The 17822-nt window shown below is 37.4% G+C and overlaps 1 protein-coding gene across 3 annotated transcripts in view; it reads right to left on the minus strand.

The window, feature by feature from the left end:
• Window positions 1-16651, minus strand: part of DSCAM (DS cell adhesion molecule) — a 665984-nt gene extending 649333 nt beyond the window's left edge. For all 3 annotated transcript variants that reach the window (XM_075073839.1, XM_032791676.2, XM_032791679.2), the window contains exon 1: window positions 16281-16651. In XM_075073839.1, the coding sequence (XP_074929940.1) occupies window positions 16281-16323 (43 nt within the window). In that variant the 5' untranslated portion in view covers window positions 16324-16651. The remainder of the gene's footprint in view (window positions 1-16280) is intronic.
• Window positions 16652-17822: the final 1171 nt, after the last annotated feature.

Below are 17822 nucleotides of genomic sequence, written 5' to 3' on the forward strand. Positions count from 1 at the left end.
ACCCAGCTTCTTGCAGGCCAGATCTGGTCCATTTGATGCATTTATATGGCCCACAAACGATATTCATATTCTGCAGAATCTCTGTTTTCATTTTTAAGTAAGCTAGAGTCTAGTCCTCACACTTGCAAATAAACCTTTCAAGCTGTGACCCGAGAGTAACCAGTCTTCCTGAGTCTGCAGACAGCCTGAAACAATGACCAAGACATGTGGACTCTCCTGTCCTCATTACAGCTCATTGGAATGTTGAGTCTAAAATCCATAACACTTTAAAATGGCAGCATTAGCTATTTATCGTTTTTCAGCAGATAGAATAAGAATGAAGCTAACAAGAGAGTAGGAACTGGGAGCTGCTGCAGGGCAGGGAATGTAGAGGAAAGAAAGGAACAGGAACATACATACACGGTGAATGAGAGGGGTGGGGTAACAAATGGCAAAAAGAATCCTGGTCATAAAGGCAAGCATTTTTTCTAATGAACAAGACTGAATGCAATGTCCCGAACAAATAGTCAGGTTAACAATAAAAAGACCACTATCCCTTTGATCTTTAGGCAAACAACACGTTGATTTTTTAAAGAGTTCTGCTGTGGCTGCAGGTGATTCTGTAATCCTTAATGTACACTTTAACCCCTGGACTATAATTAAATGGAATTCAGCTTTTCCCCCAAAAGGCATTTCACAGATGAGAGAAGGGTGGTCCAGTTGTTAGGCCACTATTCCAGGACTGGGGAGAGCCAGGTTCGGTTCCCTGCTCCACCAGCAACTTCCTCTGTGATCGTGGGTAAGTCATTTAGTCTATTTACTGTCCCCTCTCTGAATAATAGGGATAACAGCACTTTCCTAACCGTACAATCTATACAAGAAACTCAGCCGCCTCCAGACAACAAAGACATATGGTTACATTTAAATCTAGGAGTTTCCCAAAATATAACCAAAGGGCACTACCTAAAAGTAGCATTTGATGCATACCAAATGAGCAGGTGAAAATGGGATTTTGAAGTGTGCGATGACATTTGATATCCCTCATCTCCTTCCCCCCACCCACCCCAGATGTACCAGGTGCCACTCTGATATTGAATACAGAAAGGTTTTTAAAGAAAATATTTAATTATGGACAGCGCCAGATTTGAGACACACACAAGTTAAATGTGTACAGCTCTAGTGCAGGAATTATTATTATTTGTCTTATGGCACCTAGGAGCACTAGTCAGAGATCGAGACCCCACAGTTCTAGGCACTGTACAGAACAGAAAGATGAACCTTGCTACAAGGATCCTATCATTTAAGTAAAAGACAATAGATGGTTGTAGAGAGGGGAGTACAAGGAGCCAGCATGATAGGCAGTGGGCTCAGCATTTATAAACAAGACCACAGTACCACAGACTAATTTTACATCAACCTATTTATATTTTTTAAAAAGTAAAGCTTGAGAAAGACAGGGAAAAAATACATAGTGTACATTAAAATAGAACAGAGAAGCTTGAGTATTTTCCCAAACAGAAACATAGGAGAGTGCCAGATACGTAGAACAATCAGGGCATGCAACAGAGATCTGCCAAATTTACCAGAAGTTTTGTTATTTCAGAATGCCACTGAAGTGGCAAAGAGTATGAAATCATTTAGTATCCTAATTTAAAAGGATGAGAACATTTATAGCACTTTGTCCATGTGTGTTGTATTTAGAATGGGTCACTGTAGTGGTAAACTGCTGCACATGGCCAATCTTTTACCCCAAACAAACCCCTGTAATAGGATGGAGGAACTTCTAAAAACCCAGAGACACCATATAGAGAGGGCATTGGTGCTAGTGTGGGGAGGGGGTGTGGAAAGAAGGGAAGGGTTGGTGAGGGCTGCCCCTTATGCTTAGGCTTAGATTTGTCCCTCTGGTACACGTGTGTTTGGCACAATGCAATTAGCTCTGACTTTTGTTGCTGGACACCATTAGTTTTGTATGCATTTAACAGCATAGACATATTTCTCTAGGAAAAGGGAGTATGAGGTCCAGTTTTGGGTACCACACTTTAAGAAAGATGTGAACAAATTTGAATGAGTCCGGAGAACAGCAACAAAAATGAGAGGTTTAGAAAACACGACTTATGAGGAAAGGTTGAAGAAACTGGGCATGTTTAGTCTAAAGAAGAGAAGGCTGAGGGGGAACATGATTACAGTCTTCAAACACGTAAAAAGTTGTTACAAAGAGGACTCTGATCAATTGTTCCCCATGTCCACCAAGGATAGGAAGAAGTAATCAGCACATGCAACCCCTCCCAGCTTGGTATTGTCCGCAAACTTTATAACTGTACTCTCTATGCCATTATCTAAATAACTGGTGAAAATATTGAACAGAACCCAGAACTGATCCCTGTGGGATCCTACTCAATATGCCCTTCCCGCTTGAACTTTAAACACTGATGATTAGTGTCTGAGTAGGGTTTTCCAACTTTTTGTGCACGCACCTTACAGCAGGTTCAGGTAGGCAATATTTCCTTAGTTTGTTTATGAGATAGTCATATGCAACAATACCAAAAGCCTTACTATATACCATACTATATATATGTAAGTATAGTTAAAACAGCGCATCCATCCAGAGTGAATGTAGTTATATTGATATAAAAGGTGCTTATGCTGGTTTAACTTATTCCCATAAGGGAAGCGGAATAAATTACACTGGTATAAGCAACTTTATACCAGTATAACTGCGTCCACACTAGAAGTTGAACTGGTATAACTATTTCAGTAGAAAAATTACAAATCTAACCAAAATAGTTAAATCAGTATAAAAACTGTGAGGAGGCCAGGCCTTACTATGTGATATATTATTGTGACTAGCATAATGTGGCCTTCATCTCAGCTGGGGCCTCTAAGTGCTACTGAAATATGAATAATTACAAATGAAAAGATCAGGATCTCCCAAGCTGAAGGTTTTGCATGTAGCCAAACTGTATAGCTACTTTAGCATTTGTTGTGATTAACAGGTATATTCAAAAGTATAGAGGTGTTGGAGGGGTTTGTGGTTGTTGTTTTGGCAAACCTCCTCTGCTCATGTTACTGACAGTATGTGGATTTTCTCATATTAGTAGTGTAATGAGATATTAAAATCCACTATTGCTAAATGACTCTGCCTTGTAAAGACCAGATGTGGAACAGGGGTTTTGAGCAACAGCACTTTTAATTAAACTCCCAGGCTCTAATCTTCCTCCCTATTTTGATTTGTACTTGTTAAAACACAAAGAAAAAAACACCCTATTATATCATGGAACAGCTACAGTACGGGTTAAGTTGTTTTATGGACAACCTGGCAGGGGTTGAATAACACTTAATATAAGTTTCACAAATGGTTACTAGCACTGAAGGTAACAAAAAGGTGGGGATGGGTAGGACCCAATATTCCCATTGCGTTGCTTTACCTTGCTGCAGCTGGGGTATAGAAGAGGGAGATCCCCAAACATAAAGCTTGGCATCTCTTTGTTAAATCTGTCTCTCACACTTCCCCTGGGAGGAAGTTCAGTAGGATTCTCAGTTGGGGAAAGACAAATGAACAAAAAAAGATTTTGCACTATAATTGGAAATTAAAACAAAGACTTAAATTACAGGGAAAAGCAACCTCCTGAGCTACGACAACCCTTCCTGAACTCTTGCAGACACCGCTGCCCTACAGTGACTGCTAGAACAAGCCATCGGTGCCTACAAATGTTATTGTCCTGACCTGACAAATATGGTAAAAGCCACACTGAAGCCAAAATGTCTCCCTTTTAAATGCAAATATGTGCTACAAATTAACTTTAAATGCCAACAGTGCAGTCTCTGTTTTATTTACGTAGATTCTTTGGGGATCACTCCAAAAAAAGGCCCTAATATTCAAGGGAAAGGAACAAATGCAGCTAAGTGTTAATCTTTTAACCACATCGAGTTTATGAATTCAGTATACTCTGTGTTCTTCTCTTGCTGGAGATTATCTACTGTACTTGACATGCAAAAGCAAACCTTGATAAAACAGGGGAAGTGGGGTTTGGTGTGGGGGACCCTGACAAAATACAAAAACATTGTTCTACAAAGAAAAGTCATCTGGACTCAAACATTTCAGCTTTGGAAAGGGAAGTATTGTTATGAGGAAATGTGAATAGTAAATATCAACAGACAGAACTCTTTTCCCCCTTCTGTTTTATCCCCCTCCATATAATTCAGTTCAACTAGGGGGAGCCACATTTCAGGTCCTCATAATGAGGGTTAAAGGAAACAAAAAAGCTTCTCCTCCGTTTCCTAATGTCAAAGAGAATCAATGGTGCTTTTAAAATAGAAAACACTATCCACAGGAAAAAGCAAAAGCCTCGTATCAGACTGCAAACAGGAGCGCTTAAGCACAAGGCATTCAGGCAATGGAAAATGCATTCAGAGCATTTAGCACACAGGATTAATCGAATTATAATTTAATCATCTGATCAAACACTAATTAGCATAATCACTTGAGGGGAAAAGCTGCTAGAGGAACAGACGAAGGAACACCTTAGGCACCCACCACATTAATGATGCCAGATCATGCACAGATGACTTTTTTTAAAAAAAAATAAATAAAAATGAATTTGAGGTTTGTAGTGCTGGAGAAGCAATTTTAGTTTGTCACCTGGATTGCATGTTATTCTTTAACCCTGAAGAGATGTTGTCAGAACCAGATTTGCCATGGCTATGATTTCTTAATTTAGACATTCACCAAATCCCAAGGACAGTTCTGCACTAGATCATCACAGGAAGATTTAAGAGTGGGCGCTTATTTTAGCCCATACAATTTTATCATAATCATCTCCAACCTTATCCTGAGAGTCTCCTTCCCCCGCTCCCTCTGCACACATACACACATGAGTGTTTAAGGATAGATCACGTGGATGACCTTCAGGGATACAGTAAGGTATTGGTGTCCTTTTACAAACCCTGCATTTGTAGTAATTAGTCCAATGCTGCACTACTTGTTTTTGGTGGCTCAGTTAAAGGGAGGGTGAGGCTGAGGGGGAAAGGAAAGAAGACCCATTAAGTGATGTTCTCTGTGTAATAAAATAGCGAAATTTGCTTGTAAATCCATTTCAGTTATAAAAGCAGAAACAGCAGAAAATTTCCTGAAGCAGCAAAACATTAAGCATACCCTTGATGTTTACCTGAGTAATCAAATGACACTCATTTGTATAGACACCATGGGGGAAATGTAGTGACAGAAGGAAACCTGGAAAATATTTTAAACAGTATTTTTTTAAAAAGTCTATTGTATTTGTTTTATTCTGACAAAAGACGGGATATGAGTTATTTTTAAGGCAACTAGTTAGCCTTTTCAAGTTGACTGTTCTAGTTGAGTTTAGTAGTACTAAATATAGAGACGTGGGAGTTTATTATATGTTAGTGAGCAAGCCCTGAATGAAAGAAATTCCCTACAGTACAATATAACCTAGTAGAATAATTAGGCGGTACCTACATTTTAAAGATTCCAGATCATAAGGGATAAACTGTGAGCTAATTTAAATTGACTATATCCCCCACTAAGGACTTTTATCGATAATCCTTTAGGCATCTCAAAATAACTTTACATTAATAAAAAAGGCAACCAATTACAACACAGCACCCATTATTTTCCCTACTATTTTTCCACATTATGCTTAGAGGGGATGCTATTTCAAAATATATAGTTCAGTATGCACAATTTAAAAATCACACCTCAAAGTACAGTATGCATTTTCTGTAGAGGAAAATTATTAGGCCAAAAAACAAAACCTCAAGGGCTAAAAGTAAAATGAACAGTATAGTCATCTAAAAATTAAATAAAGAGCTGAATCGTCTCAGTTTTTAAAGATGTGTCACTAAAGATCTCTTTGTGCTAAAGGAGCTGGTACAATTCAACTGACTTGTTTTGCTGCTGAGCCAATGAGAAACACCCATGTTGCAAACATTCCTGGATTTAAATCAATCATTCATTCATGCAGCAACAGACTGACAGCCCACTTAGTTGTAGTAGGGATCCCTTGACACATGAGCTACAAGATTTTTAGAATTCTTTTCTTGGAGTTTTTAATTACTTAGCTTAAATCTACACTTGTTTTTACTGTATGCTAATTTAAAAAAAAATCAAACTCAGGAGACTGTCATCTCAGAACAATCACACTGGGGGGAAAGGGACAGACAGTGGGGAAGGAACAGCTGGTAACACAGTTGAGACTACTGCCAAGGTCAGAGATAACATGGTACAGGAACAACAAAAATTCTCCTATTGGCTTATCGTTACACAGCAATCTTTAGCCAGATAACAGCATCACCTGCTGGTAACAGCAATGTACCTCTATACTCTGCAGTCTGCTCCTTATTCAAAGGGAGCTGCCAGTATTGCGCCAGTCCATTTTATATAATAACTCAATGCTTAAGTTATTCATTTCCGGTTCCTATCAATTCACTACAGATAAGACTTTGCCACAGCTGATATATATATCACTTCAAAAATATATATTTTAAATAACTTTATTTAGGTTGCAAAATCAAATATTAGAAGGTTAGGAAAGGCCAGATTTATGATTGCTCATGTCACCTTAATTCTGCCCCTTTGTGTATTAATGCCATGCATTAAATGCAGCAGGGCTCCTATGGGAAAAATAGTAAATGATCATGTAAGAATAGATTAGCAATGCAGCAGACTTTCACCACTTAAGATACCAGACTAACTGCATCAGCCGGCAGCAGAAGGCTGCTATCCCAGAAGGTGGATGGGCTTCTCTAACTCAATAGCATTTTCTGGTCCTCCCCTTCCCCCTGCTACCACTTACATTAGTGCAAATTGTTTCCCCTTTTACTTGTTACAACTGCTGCTGTTTCCACTTCATCTTGCCCCCTTTTTTCCACTATGACCCTTCAGTTGTCTTTGCTCCTTTCTACCTCCTCTCAACCCAGCTTCCTTCTTTACCCTCTCCTCTCTCCTACTCCAGCAACTCTTGCCTGCTCCCATTTGCTATTTGGAATATCCCCCCCAAAGCTGGCTAGAAGTACTTTTCATAATAAAAACAAATAAAGTGAAAATAAACCCAAAACTAAACACCCAACCTCAACAAATCTGCAAATAATATGATGTGAGCCTGCCCTTATCCTGATCCCTTTGCTTGTAGGCTGTACCTGTTTGCTTCTCTTCCCACTTCCTCACATTTTGATTATAGGCTTGTTTGTACAGTGCCTAGCACCATGGGGCGGTGATCCAGATTTGGGCTTTTGGATCTACCGCAGTACAGACAATAATAAAGGAGGAAAGGGTTGTTGCTTGGTGCATGGAGAAGACGGAAACTATTTCAAGCATGCAGCGAGAGTGAGAGGAAGGAGAGAAAGAGAATCTTCCTATATATGTGAAGCTAAAAGTGTGGATGAAGTTTAAAAAAAAAGTATACTAAAAACACCACCAGAAATACCTAAAATAACCTACACACTGGTTAGGGGCTCCCAGATTAATGGATGGACATTACGACACAGCATCATTAAATTTCAGTTTTGCCAAATGTTGTGCCTGTAATCCAACAACTTCCAGTTCACCAGGCCCAGAGAGATGCACAATTAAACAAAACTTTAAGGCAGCTAAACACAAACCAACCATTAGAGCAGGACATGATTCTTAGTGGTAGTGGGATTTGGTACAGTGCTCCTGGGTCCCCTCTGAGGATAAACCAGCATGGGCCTTTTCTATTTAAAATGTGTCCCTTGTGTATATCTAAAACTGGCCTGGATTAATAACTCCCTTGTTTCCTCTTTCACCACCATTAGCCTAACCTAGCAGAACAGCATATACTTCCCCTCTCTAGCACATGTTCTGGTCTCCCCGTCTTTATGTGCCAACAGCCAGAGAGTGTTTTGTTTCTAGTCAAACAAACAAGCAAAGATCCAAAACAAAAAATAAGAGTGGGAGACATTCTCAGGTTCAGCTAGTCACATATGATCTTAGAGAGACTTGGTGGCCCTGGTTTGAGCCAGTACATAATTTGGAAGTCCTTCCTCCTCTCCCTCTGCCCCATCTCTATCTTCTTTTACTCTTCTTCATGCCCTGACTTAATAGGACTTAAAACCATGCTTAAGTGCATAAAGATGTTTTCCTGAATTAGGACAATCAATAGTTTATCCCTTGCTGCTGCAGTTGCACAGCAGTCCACGGTAATGGCAGAACCTAGGATGAGATATCATGGCCCAGAGAAAAAGTAATTTAATATTTTTATTCTTGGCTGCTCCATGGCACAATTTCTAAATATACAGCAGGTTACATAAATTAAAAAACAAAAAAAAACCCACCACCTTTCTCTGCTTTCAACTGTAGAAAATAACACTGCTGAAGTCAGGTGAGAACAATGATTTCTGATTGCCTAACCCATCAGGGAAGAGAGATCAATTAGATTCAGAGCTAGCATTTCTAGTTTTATACATATTTGCTTTTCCAGACAATGGAAGGTTAATTGACTCATTTCAGGGAATACTAACCCCACTTTGTGACTTGTCTACAACAGGGGATATTACAATAACAAAGTACAGGTTCCTCAGAGGTTGCATGTTTCACTGTATGGCTGGTCCTCTCAACCAGCTTATACCCTTGGGTTCACACACCTACACCCCACTTAGACTCTCATTTAGTATCACAGAATGAAGCTACTAAACAACTAGTGGCCTCAAGTTAATTAAAATATGCCCACCATGAAGATACTGCTTAAGAGCAGCATTGAAGCTAACGAGTCAGTGCCAACCTCCATGAAGTCCCTTCATACTGTGGCAACTATAAAATGAAGCAGTGAGTGCAGCCACTCTGCACTGGGAAAGAAAGAAGGCCTCAGCGTGCAGACTTCAACGTAGATCAATCATTTGCAAACACAACATAGCAGCATTTCTTTTCCCTGGAATTCACACCCTGGGAGATGCTTGTCGCAGAGTTGCTCTGTCTATGCTTTATGCATTTTTACTCATAGCTATGGCAATTATAAAGATAGACACCAAATTATTGAAAGCTTTAATGCAATGCATTTTAATTCGGGTCAGAATGTATTAACAATGCTATCTGTCCCATTAGAATATTTCTGGTCATTCCAGAAATCATGTCTCTAATTTCTTATTATGTAATAACAGCCACCTTTTAAAGGCTGTTTGTCTGTTTAAATAATTATTATTTCTTTTACCCTTACCTTAAAAGAAACTAGAAAAGAAATCTGTGGGAATATCACTTTTCAATATTTGCTGACAGTACAAAGAGAGGTATCATAATTTAAGACAAACATTCAGTAGAGGATTAATGTGTAATTAAGTGTAAGGAGACAGCAGCATCTAAAGTTGGACATTGGAGCGAGCATCCTGTTCTTCCATACACAGTAGTTTCCGAAATCACACATACTGTATATAATTTTGTCCCTGCTTGTAACACTGACAGCGTTAGATTAACAACTGCATGCTTGGTCTTCATTTTAGGTGATGCAGCGCACATTCAGATGACTTGAATGGTATTTCATCAACATAGCCTCTGAGCAGCTGCACTTCCATTTGTTTGCATCTGGCTTTGTAGCTGCCATTTAAACATGGACCATGAGTGCCACTCCCAGAGGTGTTCCTGTGCTCCACTGTGTTCCTGAGCTCATGTGTGGTCTGCCCTTCTAGAATGTTCAGCAGATAGCCTGATCAGTGATTCAGCACAGTTTGCTGCACTGCTCTCTCCCTGCGTTACTAGGAAGCTCCAGGGATGCAGGCGTTTAGTATGGAGGTGACTCTCCCTCTCAAAGCCACTGCATTTAAAAATGGCTTTCTATAAATAAGACTGCTGGCTCATTCTTAAATCTTACTCTCTGCCTCCTGAGTAAAAATAACTTAAATAGGGACACAGGCAAGACTCGTTAATCTCTGTCATTCTGATTATCCATCCACTAGCCTTTCTTTCTTCCTATCTCAATGTCTATGTCCTTAATATCTGTTCTCCCATTTCACTATGAGATATATTTATGCAGTCTATTTTCTCTTTTTCTGGTGATTAAACCATTACTTTAAAGGGGGGGAAATATTTAGAAAGTCATGAGAAATGAATGACATATGATAGCTGGAGATCAGTGTGAAAAATCAAACGTATCTGTGGAATGTGTGGTTTACTTTTAAAGATCATTTTCTTCAATGCTTTTTTGTGATATGAAAGGCTCTTCTGAAACACTTCTTCCATTTCATTTTGTTGAAGATGCCAAGCTTTAAATGTGGTTCCTATAAGACAGTGTAGACCCATGAATTAATAAAATGAGATGGCTCTGTAAATAAGCGAGGTTAAGAGGGTGGGGTTTATTTTATGGAATAATACAAATAATATAACAGCCTTCACCCACTCATTCACCTTGGAGTAGGTATTCAGGATCTTGTAGTCTGCAGTACATTGGAGAACCTTATTGCTCAAGAGGGTTTTGTTGCTACTTTTACAAAATTATGGTATCTGTAACTGTATAAGGAATAATAATTTTAAAAAAAATCAAATATGCTGCAATTTTAAGTAATCAGGGCAAGATAATAAATTCCCACATCTATTTAAGGAATTTTCATTTTGCCATGCTATAGGAACTGCAATACTACATCAGAACCAGTGTCACACTTAAAGAAAAGATTCCACTCTAAAAATAGCCAGTACGAGGTTCTTCAACGGAAGTTGTGTGATGGATAATGCATATAATAATTTGGCTTTAGGGTAAATTTCTTCCTAATCTAGAGTGAATAGTTTGCCTATGACCTGAATAATTAGCAATGCTACCACTTTTAAATAATAGAGCTAACTGGAAAATGGATTTCCAGTGCCATGAAGGATTTAAAATACACTACATATACACATTCTGAATGGAGAAAAAAGCCAAAATTTCCAAATTTCTCACAAAACAAAATTCTGAAGAAAAAATCATTAAGGCATTTTATTTGATTCATTTTAAATATTTAGTTTCAATTTTGACATTTTATTTTTTTTAAAAATTATACATAAAATAAAGTAAATCGTGGGGGGAAAAAATCAAAACTTTCCATTCTTAAAATGTTGAAATGGGATTATTAAAAATTTGCAAAAAACATTTTTTCTATTTTTTTCAAAACAAAATTGCTAAAACTGGTAAAATTTTACCACAAATATCAGTTTTGTTGAAACACCAGCTTCTGACCAAAAAAAAAAAATCAACTGGTTCCACAAAATAATACTAATCCTAGCTTGTGCAACTGCCAAAAACATATAGGCCTTTCTGGTTTAGAGCTTTGTACTGGTGCCCATCCCGGTAGTATCTGATCATTTATAATACAAAGTTTTGCAAACACCTTTGAAAATCATGCCATGCATTCCTGGCCCTGTTAGTTTATAACACTAATCAAGTCAATAACTTCTGACTCACCTTCTCGAGCTTTGGGGTGCTGAGAGAGGCTTAGACCAAGATTTTCAAAAATGGGGCCATAAAGTTAAGCTCACAAGTCCATAAATAGATGGCCTGATTTTCAAAAAATGCTGAGGACCCATTAGCTTAAATTAAAGAAAAGGCCTGATGTTTGATGGTGTGGGGTGTTGAGTGATACCTCTATAAATGACATAATTCAATACAGTGTGGAACTGCTGAGTGTAGGCAGGTTAAAATCAATCAACCAACCTCAGGCTATCCATTAGCTTTCCAACTCACCAGTTCCTTTGACCTTTAATACCCAAAAATCCTGATGCTGTACCACTAAAGGGAAGGGAGTTTTACCATTGTCTTCAACAAATGCAGAATCAAGCCTCAAGTTCTCATTACAGCTTATTGCTATTTGTGGAAATCAACCTCATTTTAAACTTTAATACAAATGTAGCCTCTAGACTTCTTGTAATTAATAATTGTTATTCAATGCTCATAGGAGGAAAAGAAAACAGAATAGTGAGCTCTGCAAATTAAAGGGATAGTGACTCTGCAAGACAATCTACCTTCACAAATCCTCCCTTCCGTGACTGTTTATTCCAACTGTTGTTTTGAAGTGTTGCCAGTCTTGTGTGGTTTGCTGCCCACTAGTGTCCTGTGATACTGACACACTAACATGCAGGCACGATGTCATAGTATCTGCGTTTGTGTTTGGTGAAGCTGGTCAGGAATTCTTAATGTGCAGTAATTGCTATATTCTGGAATATTATTAAAACGTAAAGAAGGGAAATGAGTTCTCTTTTAAAGTGGAGGAGCAGATTTCTGTTGCACTCTGTCTAGCTTTCAAATTAATGCAAATTTCATTTTAATCACTCAGTGATCAACTAATACTTATTGCAAGAAAAGAATTAAAAGCCTCCGAAGTAACAAGGTCAAAATCAATCAGTAAGATTGGGTTATCCACAAACGCGTCAATAACTATATATCAGCACATGAAGTATCTTACTACCTGAGAGCAAGGCTTTGGCTACTCAAACTATATTTTGATGTCACAGCTATTCAAAAAACCTTCCATTGGGAGGAAAAGCTCCATTTATATCAATAAAAGTGTTAGCCTTCCTGTTTGTTTCTAGCAGTACTGATCACTGTTTCTTGTGGCAAGTATTCCTATTACCTCTGTTGTTCCTTCTTACAGTTTTTGTCTTCTCCTTCTGCCCCCATCCCAATTTACACTCTGGCTCTTGTCCTGCTTACAGTCTGATATGCTAGTAAAAACTCATTTGATATATCAAAGATGGACATGTGCACACTGGGATTCATGCATTATGGATACAAAATGGAAATCATTTTAATGGGAATTTATTTTTAGTATCAGCTGTACTATATTGGGTACATCCTGATGTTCCATTGATTTCAACACAGATCAATGGACCACAGGCAAACAAGAGTTACAGTGGAAGAGAAGCCTGCAAATGGTTTCAGCGTATTTATGTCAACATATTAAAATGTTACCAAGAAATACCGACATTTGAATACACAGAGCAATAGCATGTCTAGCAAACACATTTCAAATAAGCCAGTGTATTGCTGGGTACAGGAATTCTGAAATGTGTAAAAAAAAGTTTGACCTTTTTGATTTTTTTCCATCAATAAAATATGCCTATACTCATTGGGATTGGACTAAAGTGGATTTTTTCACTTTATCAATAATTTTAAATGCTTACTTCTAGAATATTTTAATACAGTAACCCAGAAGGTAAATTCTCAGTGTGTTGCTCAGGGTTATAACTGCATGACTCACCTTACCATCAGTTGAAGTTATTTAGCTTAATTCACTGTTTTGAAAAGGTACCTCCATCTTCTCAAATGAGTTGATTGTATTTATGGTTAATAATACTTTTTTATCCATGTTTTAAGAAACCAACAGTGTTAATAAATAAAATCAGTAGTTAGAAATAACAATTGCAGTTAGAATTTGGAAATTTTCTTCCAGAATCCTATTATTTGGATATTGCCGGTGTACTAATATTCCATTGCACTCATAAGTAAGATATTTTACAGACAGTAAGTCCATTCAATGAAGGTACCATTTATTGTGATGAGATTTATTTGTGCTGAGTGATTATAGGGAGATATGGGGGCCAGTCCTGCTGTCCTTATTCAGATGGCTCCCAGGGACATTCCAATAGAAATTTTGCCAGATAGAAAGATTGCAAGTTTGGGCCCCATGGTTGTTAAATACAAAAGAAAAGAAATTAAAAATAGTAGTTTTACCTGCTATACTAGATTTTTATTTCATTTTATAATATATCTAGGCCATAATTAGATTCCACACACACTTGGGTGCGAGAACACATGTGTGTTGTAAGTAGATTTGTGCATTTCCCTGGGGACTTCTGAAAAGCAGGTGGGTAACAGCAATAACAGAAGTCAAGCTTCAAGAGTTAATTTTTATACAGCATCATAAAAGAGTGCCACATATTGTATAACTATATAACATTTGTATTTGTGTATACTGTCTAAACTGTATTTTCCTTCAAACACAAAGTATTAATCATTTTCAAAATATCACCAAAATCTTACTAGAGTCATGTGAATAGTGTATTCTAAATTCAACAGTGTAACTAAAAGCACTTTCACAATGAGCATTTGATGTTTTAAATGCAGCCAGATTCTACCTCAGGAAACACGCATCACATGTATTCTCATAGTATATGTTTATCCATAACACCCCTAAATGCAGAAGTATCATCTTCCCAGGTTTTATGCTGGTATACATACCATGTGTGTGTGTACATATAAGAATCTGCAATACACACACACACACACACACAGCTTACTCTCTTATATTTACTATATCATTGAAAATTAATGTCAAAATACCCCATTTTAACCAGTTTTTAAGTTAATAAAGATTCACTGAACCATCCATTAGATATTTCTAGTGTTGTAATATTTAAAAAAATTGTGGTGTGTATGTACCATGTATGTAAGTATACACACAGAGTGTATGTATATCAGCATAAAATCTGGGAAGATACATGTATCTTCTGTGTTTAGAGTGTTACGGATAAATACGTATTCTGAGAATTTTTTATGTTTCATTTTGGTCCATATTTAATGAATGTTGAAACTGTGACATTGCTGCAGACTACATGAATAAATGAGAGAAACTGTTTTTCATACAATTTCAACCTTAAAAAGAAAACAACGTTAATTTATTATTCTTCAGAATTGCAGATTTTTTTTCAGGTAGTCTACCTTAAAAGTATGCAATTTAAATGGGTGTGAATTCATGTGCATGCAGGGTACACATGTATCTGTCTTTTAAAGACCTACAATTTTTGGACACAAATGTTGCCGTTCTAATTTTCTATGCAAGTCCTTGTTTAACTGAATAGCCCTGATAAGCAAATATACTTTCACAGTGATCCTGTGTTATTAAAAGCAAATATTTTCTCCAAGGTATCTGCCTGCAGTGGACACAGAAAAGGCATAGTGCCATCTGACAAAATAAATAAATACATTCTTAATGCCAGAACTTATTGCAATGTCTTACTGCTAGGAGGATTTCAAAATAAAATAAAAAGTTTGGGGATTATTTTGATGATTTTACATTGTACAGTATACTGTGCATCAAAACATACTTCTCGATGCATCTTCCTTACTCTCTTACCTTCCTTCCTGCTTCATCTCTTATTGCCTTAATTTTATGATATGTCTTTCTATTCATACTGGATTTGCTTTGCCTGTCAATGTTTTTTTCCCATCGAGTATATACCTAAGCAAATGTGAAGACACTCTCATCCAGCATTCATTCGTCACCCTTTGCTTGGAGCTTCAATTATATTTGTATCTTCCAGGGAAAATTTTACACTTTACCCTGAGTTTATCCCTCATTCATTCATTCAAGCAACATTTTCCTATTCTGTCTGGTTTGCCTATTTTGAAAATTATGTGCTTAATCTTTCCATTTTAACTGGCAGTGTACAATGAATTTTAGGCAGAGCTATAGTCTCAAATTTGAAAATAGGAAGGTAAAATAATAGGAATAACTAGCATCACAGTATGCAGCATAATTTGTTTTCTATCCTAAAGATACTATATTTATTTGCATATAGTTCAATATGCACCTTAGGATGATACATATGGTCAAAGACTAACTATGCAAGTCTAAGTATTAAATATATAAAACCTCACCTGTATTAATAACAGCATTAAAAACTGGGAAAACATTTATCTATTGCAGAGAAGTACACAAATAAGGGTTTATTTTTTATTGTCTTTCCATTGTTATTTCCCCTTCATAACAACTTTGAAATTGACTGAAAGAGTCTTCAATCTTTTTTAGATGATGTAATGCTTATCAGTGCATATTTTTACATAAATGAGTGTGTTGAACACATAGCAGGTACCTTTTCAGAGAAATGATGGCAAGAGGAAATTTAAAAATATTTTTCCTTAAATAAAAAGCCTGCATTATTTTGGTTAAATCACATAACAATTTAAGAATTGAAATATAAAAACATGAAAACAAAATCAAAATCCAAAAGCTTGATATACAAGCCCTTCAAATTCACTCAGTATGCTCTTATAGATTGATGCTCTGCTTGGCAAAATTCTGTACTTTTTTCAGCCAAAAAAAGAAAAATTGCATCTATCCCTATTTCATCAAGTACAGTTTTATTCTGAACGAGGAAGATATATTGTAACACACTTAGGTTATGGGCACTTACTTTGCTAGGTAAGCTAGTTTAAATGATTACAGAGCAATTTCTTCCTTCTCCCGACAGCTGCTAACAACCAGCGCAATGCTTTAAACACAAAAGATAAAAAATCATCCAATTCCCTTTGACACCCTTCCCAATTAGCTGAAATAAAATGAATCACAAACTAAATGATTATATTGCTCACCATTTAAGATGCTCTGGAACAAGAAGATAGCCAATATCCACATGCCCCTGCTCCTTTCTATCCTCCCAGCTATGTGCTTTCCACTCTTTTCTTTGCCTTCAGTTTTCCTATTTATCAACCACAAGGTTAAAGCTGCAAGCTAAGAGGGAAGATCAGTCCAGCTTATTTTGCTGGTAGCAGTGTAGCTGCTTGGAGAATGCGTGTATATGTCTGATTGTCCTTAAAGCAAGTGATCTATCTCTCCTTTAGCTTCTGTTCTCCACTGACACTTGCTTTCTGTTTCAGAAAGATGCAGCTAGAGGGAAAAGGGAGGTGGGTGCTTTAATGCCAGGTGTGTCGTTAGCTCAGGGAGACACCAGCAGGTTTGCAGAGGCAGGTTCGCAGGTGAAAAAATCCTCCAATGCAAGCATAAGATCATCGCTGGTAATATCCAACCCAGATCTGCAGAAACCAGGCTGCATATACACCACCCTTCAACCATCACATCCAGGCAGCAAGCAAGCAGACTGACACATCTTTCCTCTCCTACAGATTTAATCACATTGATCCCTCTGCTAACCTTCTCTGCCTCTGAGCAGAACAAAGTATTAACCCTATCACAAGCTTCTGTCAATTTTAGCCCTCTGCAGTCTTAAAGCAGCAGAAAGTATCCATAGCGGGGAGAAAAACAAGACAAATAGAAGAACATAGTAGAATATTATACAGTTCTATAGTTGGCTGAACTGCATCCGTTTGGCATCAGCTGAGTTTTATATGACTAATGTGTTGACAAGTAGTAGGGGGTGGCACTTCTGGAAGGTCATAGCCTAGACACAGAAGCATGTGAAATAATTTACTGAGATTCTTAACCAAATAGTAAACTCCATTTCTGACACTTTTAAAACACCCAATACAATTAGACTTTGAAGTGTTTCTTTACTGTGGGAACTGATTTTGTTTCCTCTTTTAGCAAACTGTAAACTGTAGCCTCACTAACTGAAAAAAATCTGTGCTTCTACCTTGTCTTTCATGATGTGAAGGCCAATCAAAAAATAGAAACATTAAAATAAAATAACTAGAATCAATACTGTGAACAACACTGCAGCATTAGGCTAATTTCAAGATTTGTGTTAAAATTAGTAAAACTTAAAACAAAAAAAAAGTCATTTATTATTGGGCTGGAGAATCTTGCATTGTCCAAAGGGAGCTCTGTAGGGTACAAGCTTAAAGTGGGGACTGGCACACAACACATCAGTATTAAAAAATACCTGCTTTGTGGTCGTAAAGATGGCCAACTTGGCAAGACCCAGCCTTGTTTGCTATAGTGGAACCCCAGAAACGATGCACAAAAATAAGACAAAAGGATGACTATAGCCAAAAAGGTCACTAGAATAGCCAGACAGGAAAGATACACAATCCAGAGACTTCTGTGGTACATTAGTAATGGACTGAAAATGGACTCAAAAGTATCAGAAGCATGATATAACGCCATAAGAACATAAAAATGGCCATATTGGGTCAGACCAAAGGTCCATCCAGCTCAGTAACCTGTCTACCAACAGT

Source organism: Chelonoidis abingdonii, chromosome 1, assembly GCF_003597395.2.
Source record: "Chelonoidis abingdonii isolate Lonesome George chromosome 1, CheloAbing_2.0, whole genome shotgun sequence".
In the NCBI taxonomy this organism is placed as follows: domain Eukaryota; kingdom Metazoa; phylum Chordata; order Testudines; family Testudinidae; genus Chelonoidis; species Chelonoidis abingdonii.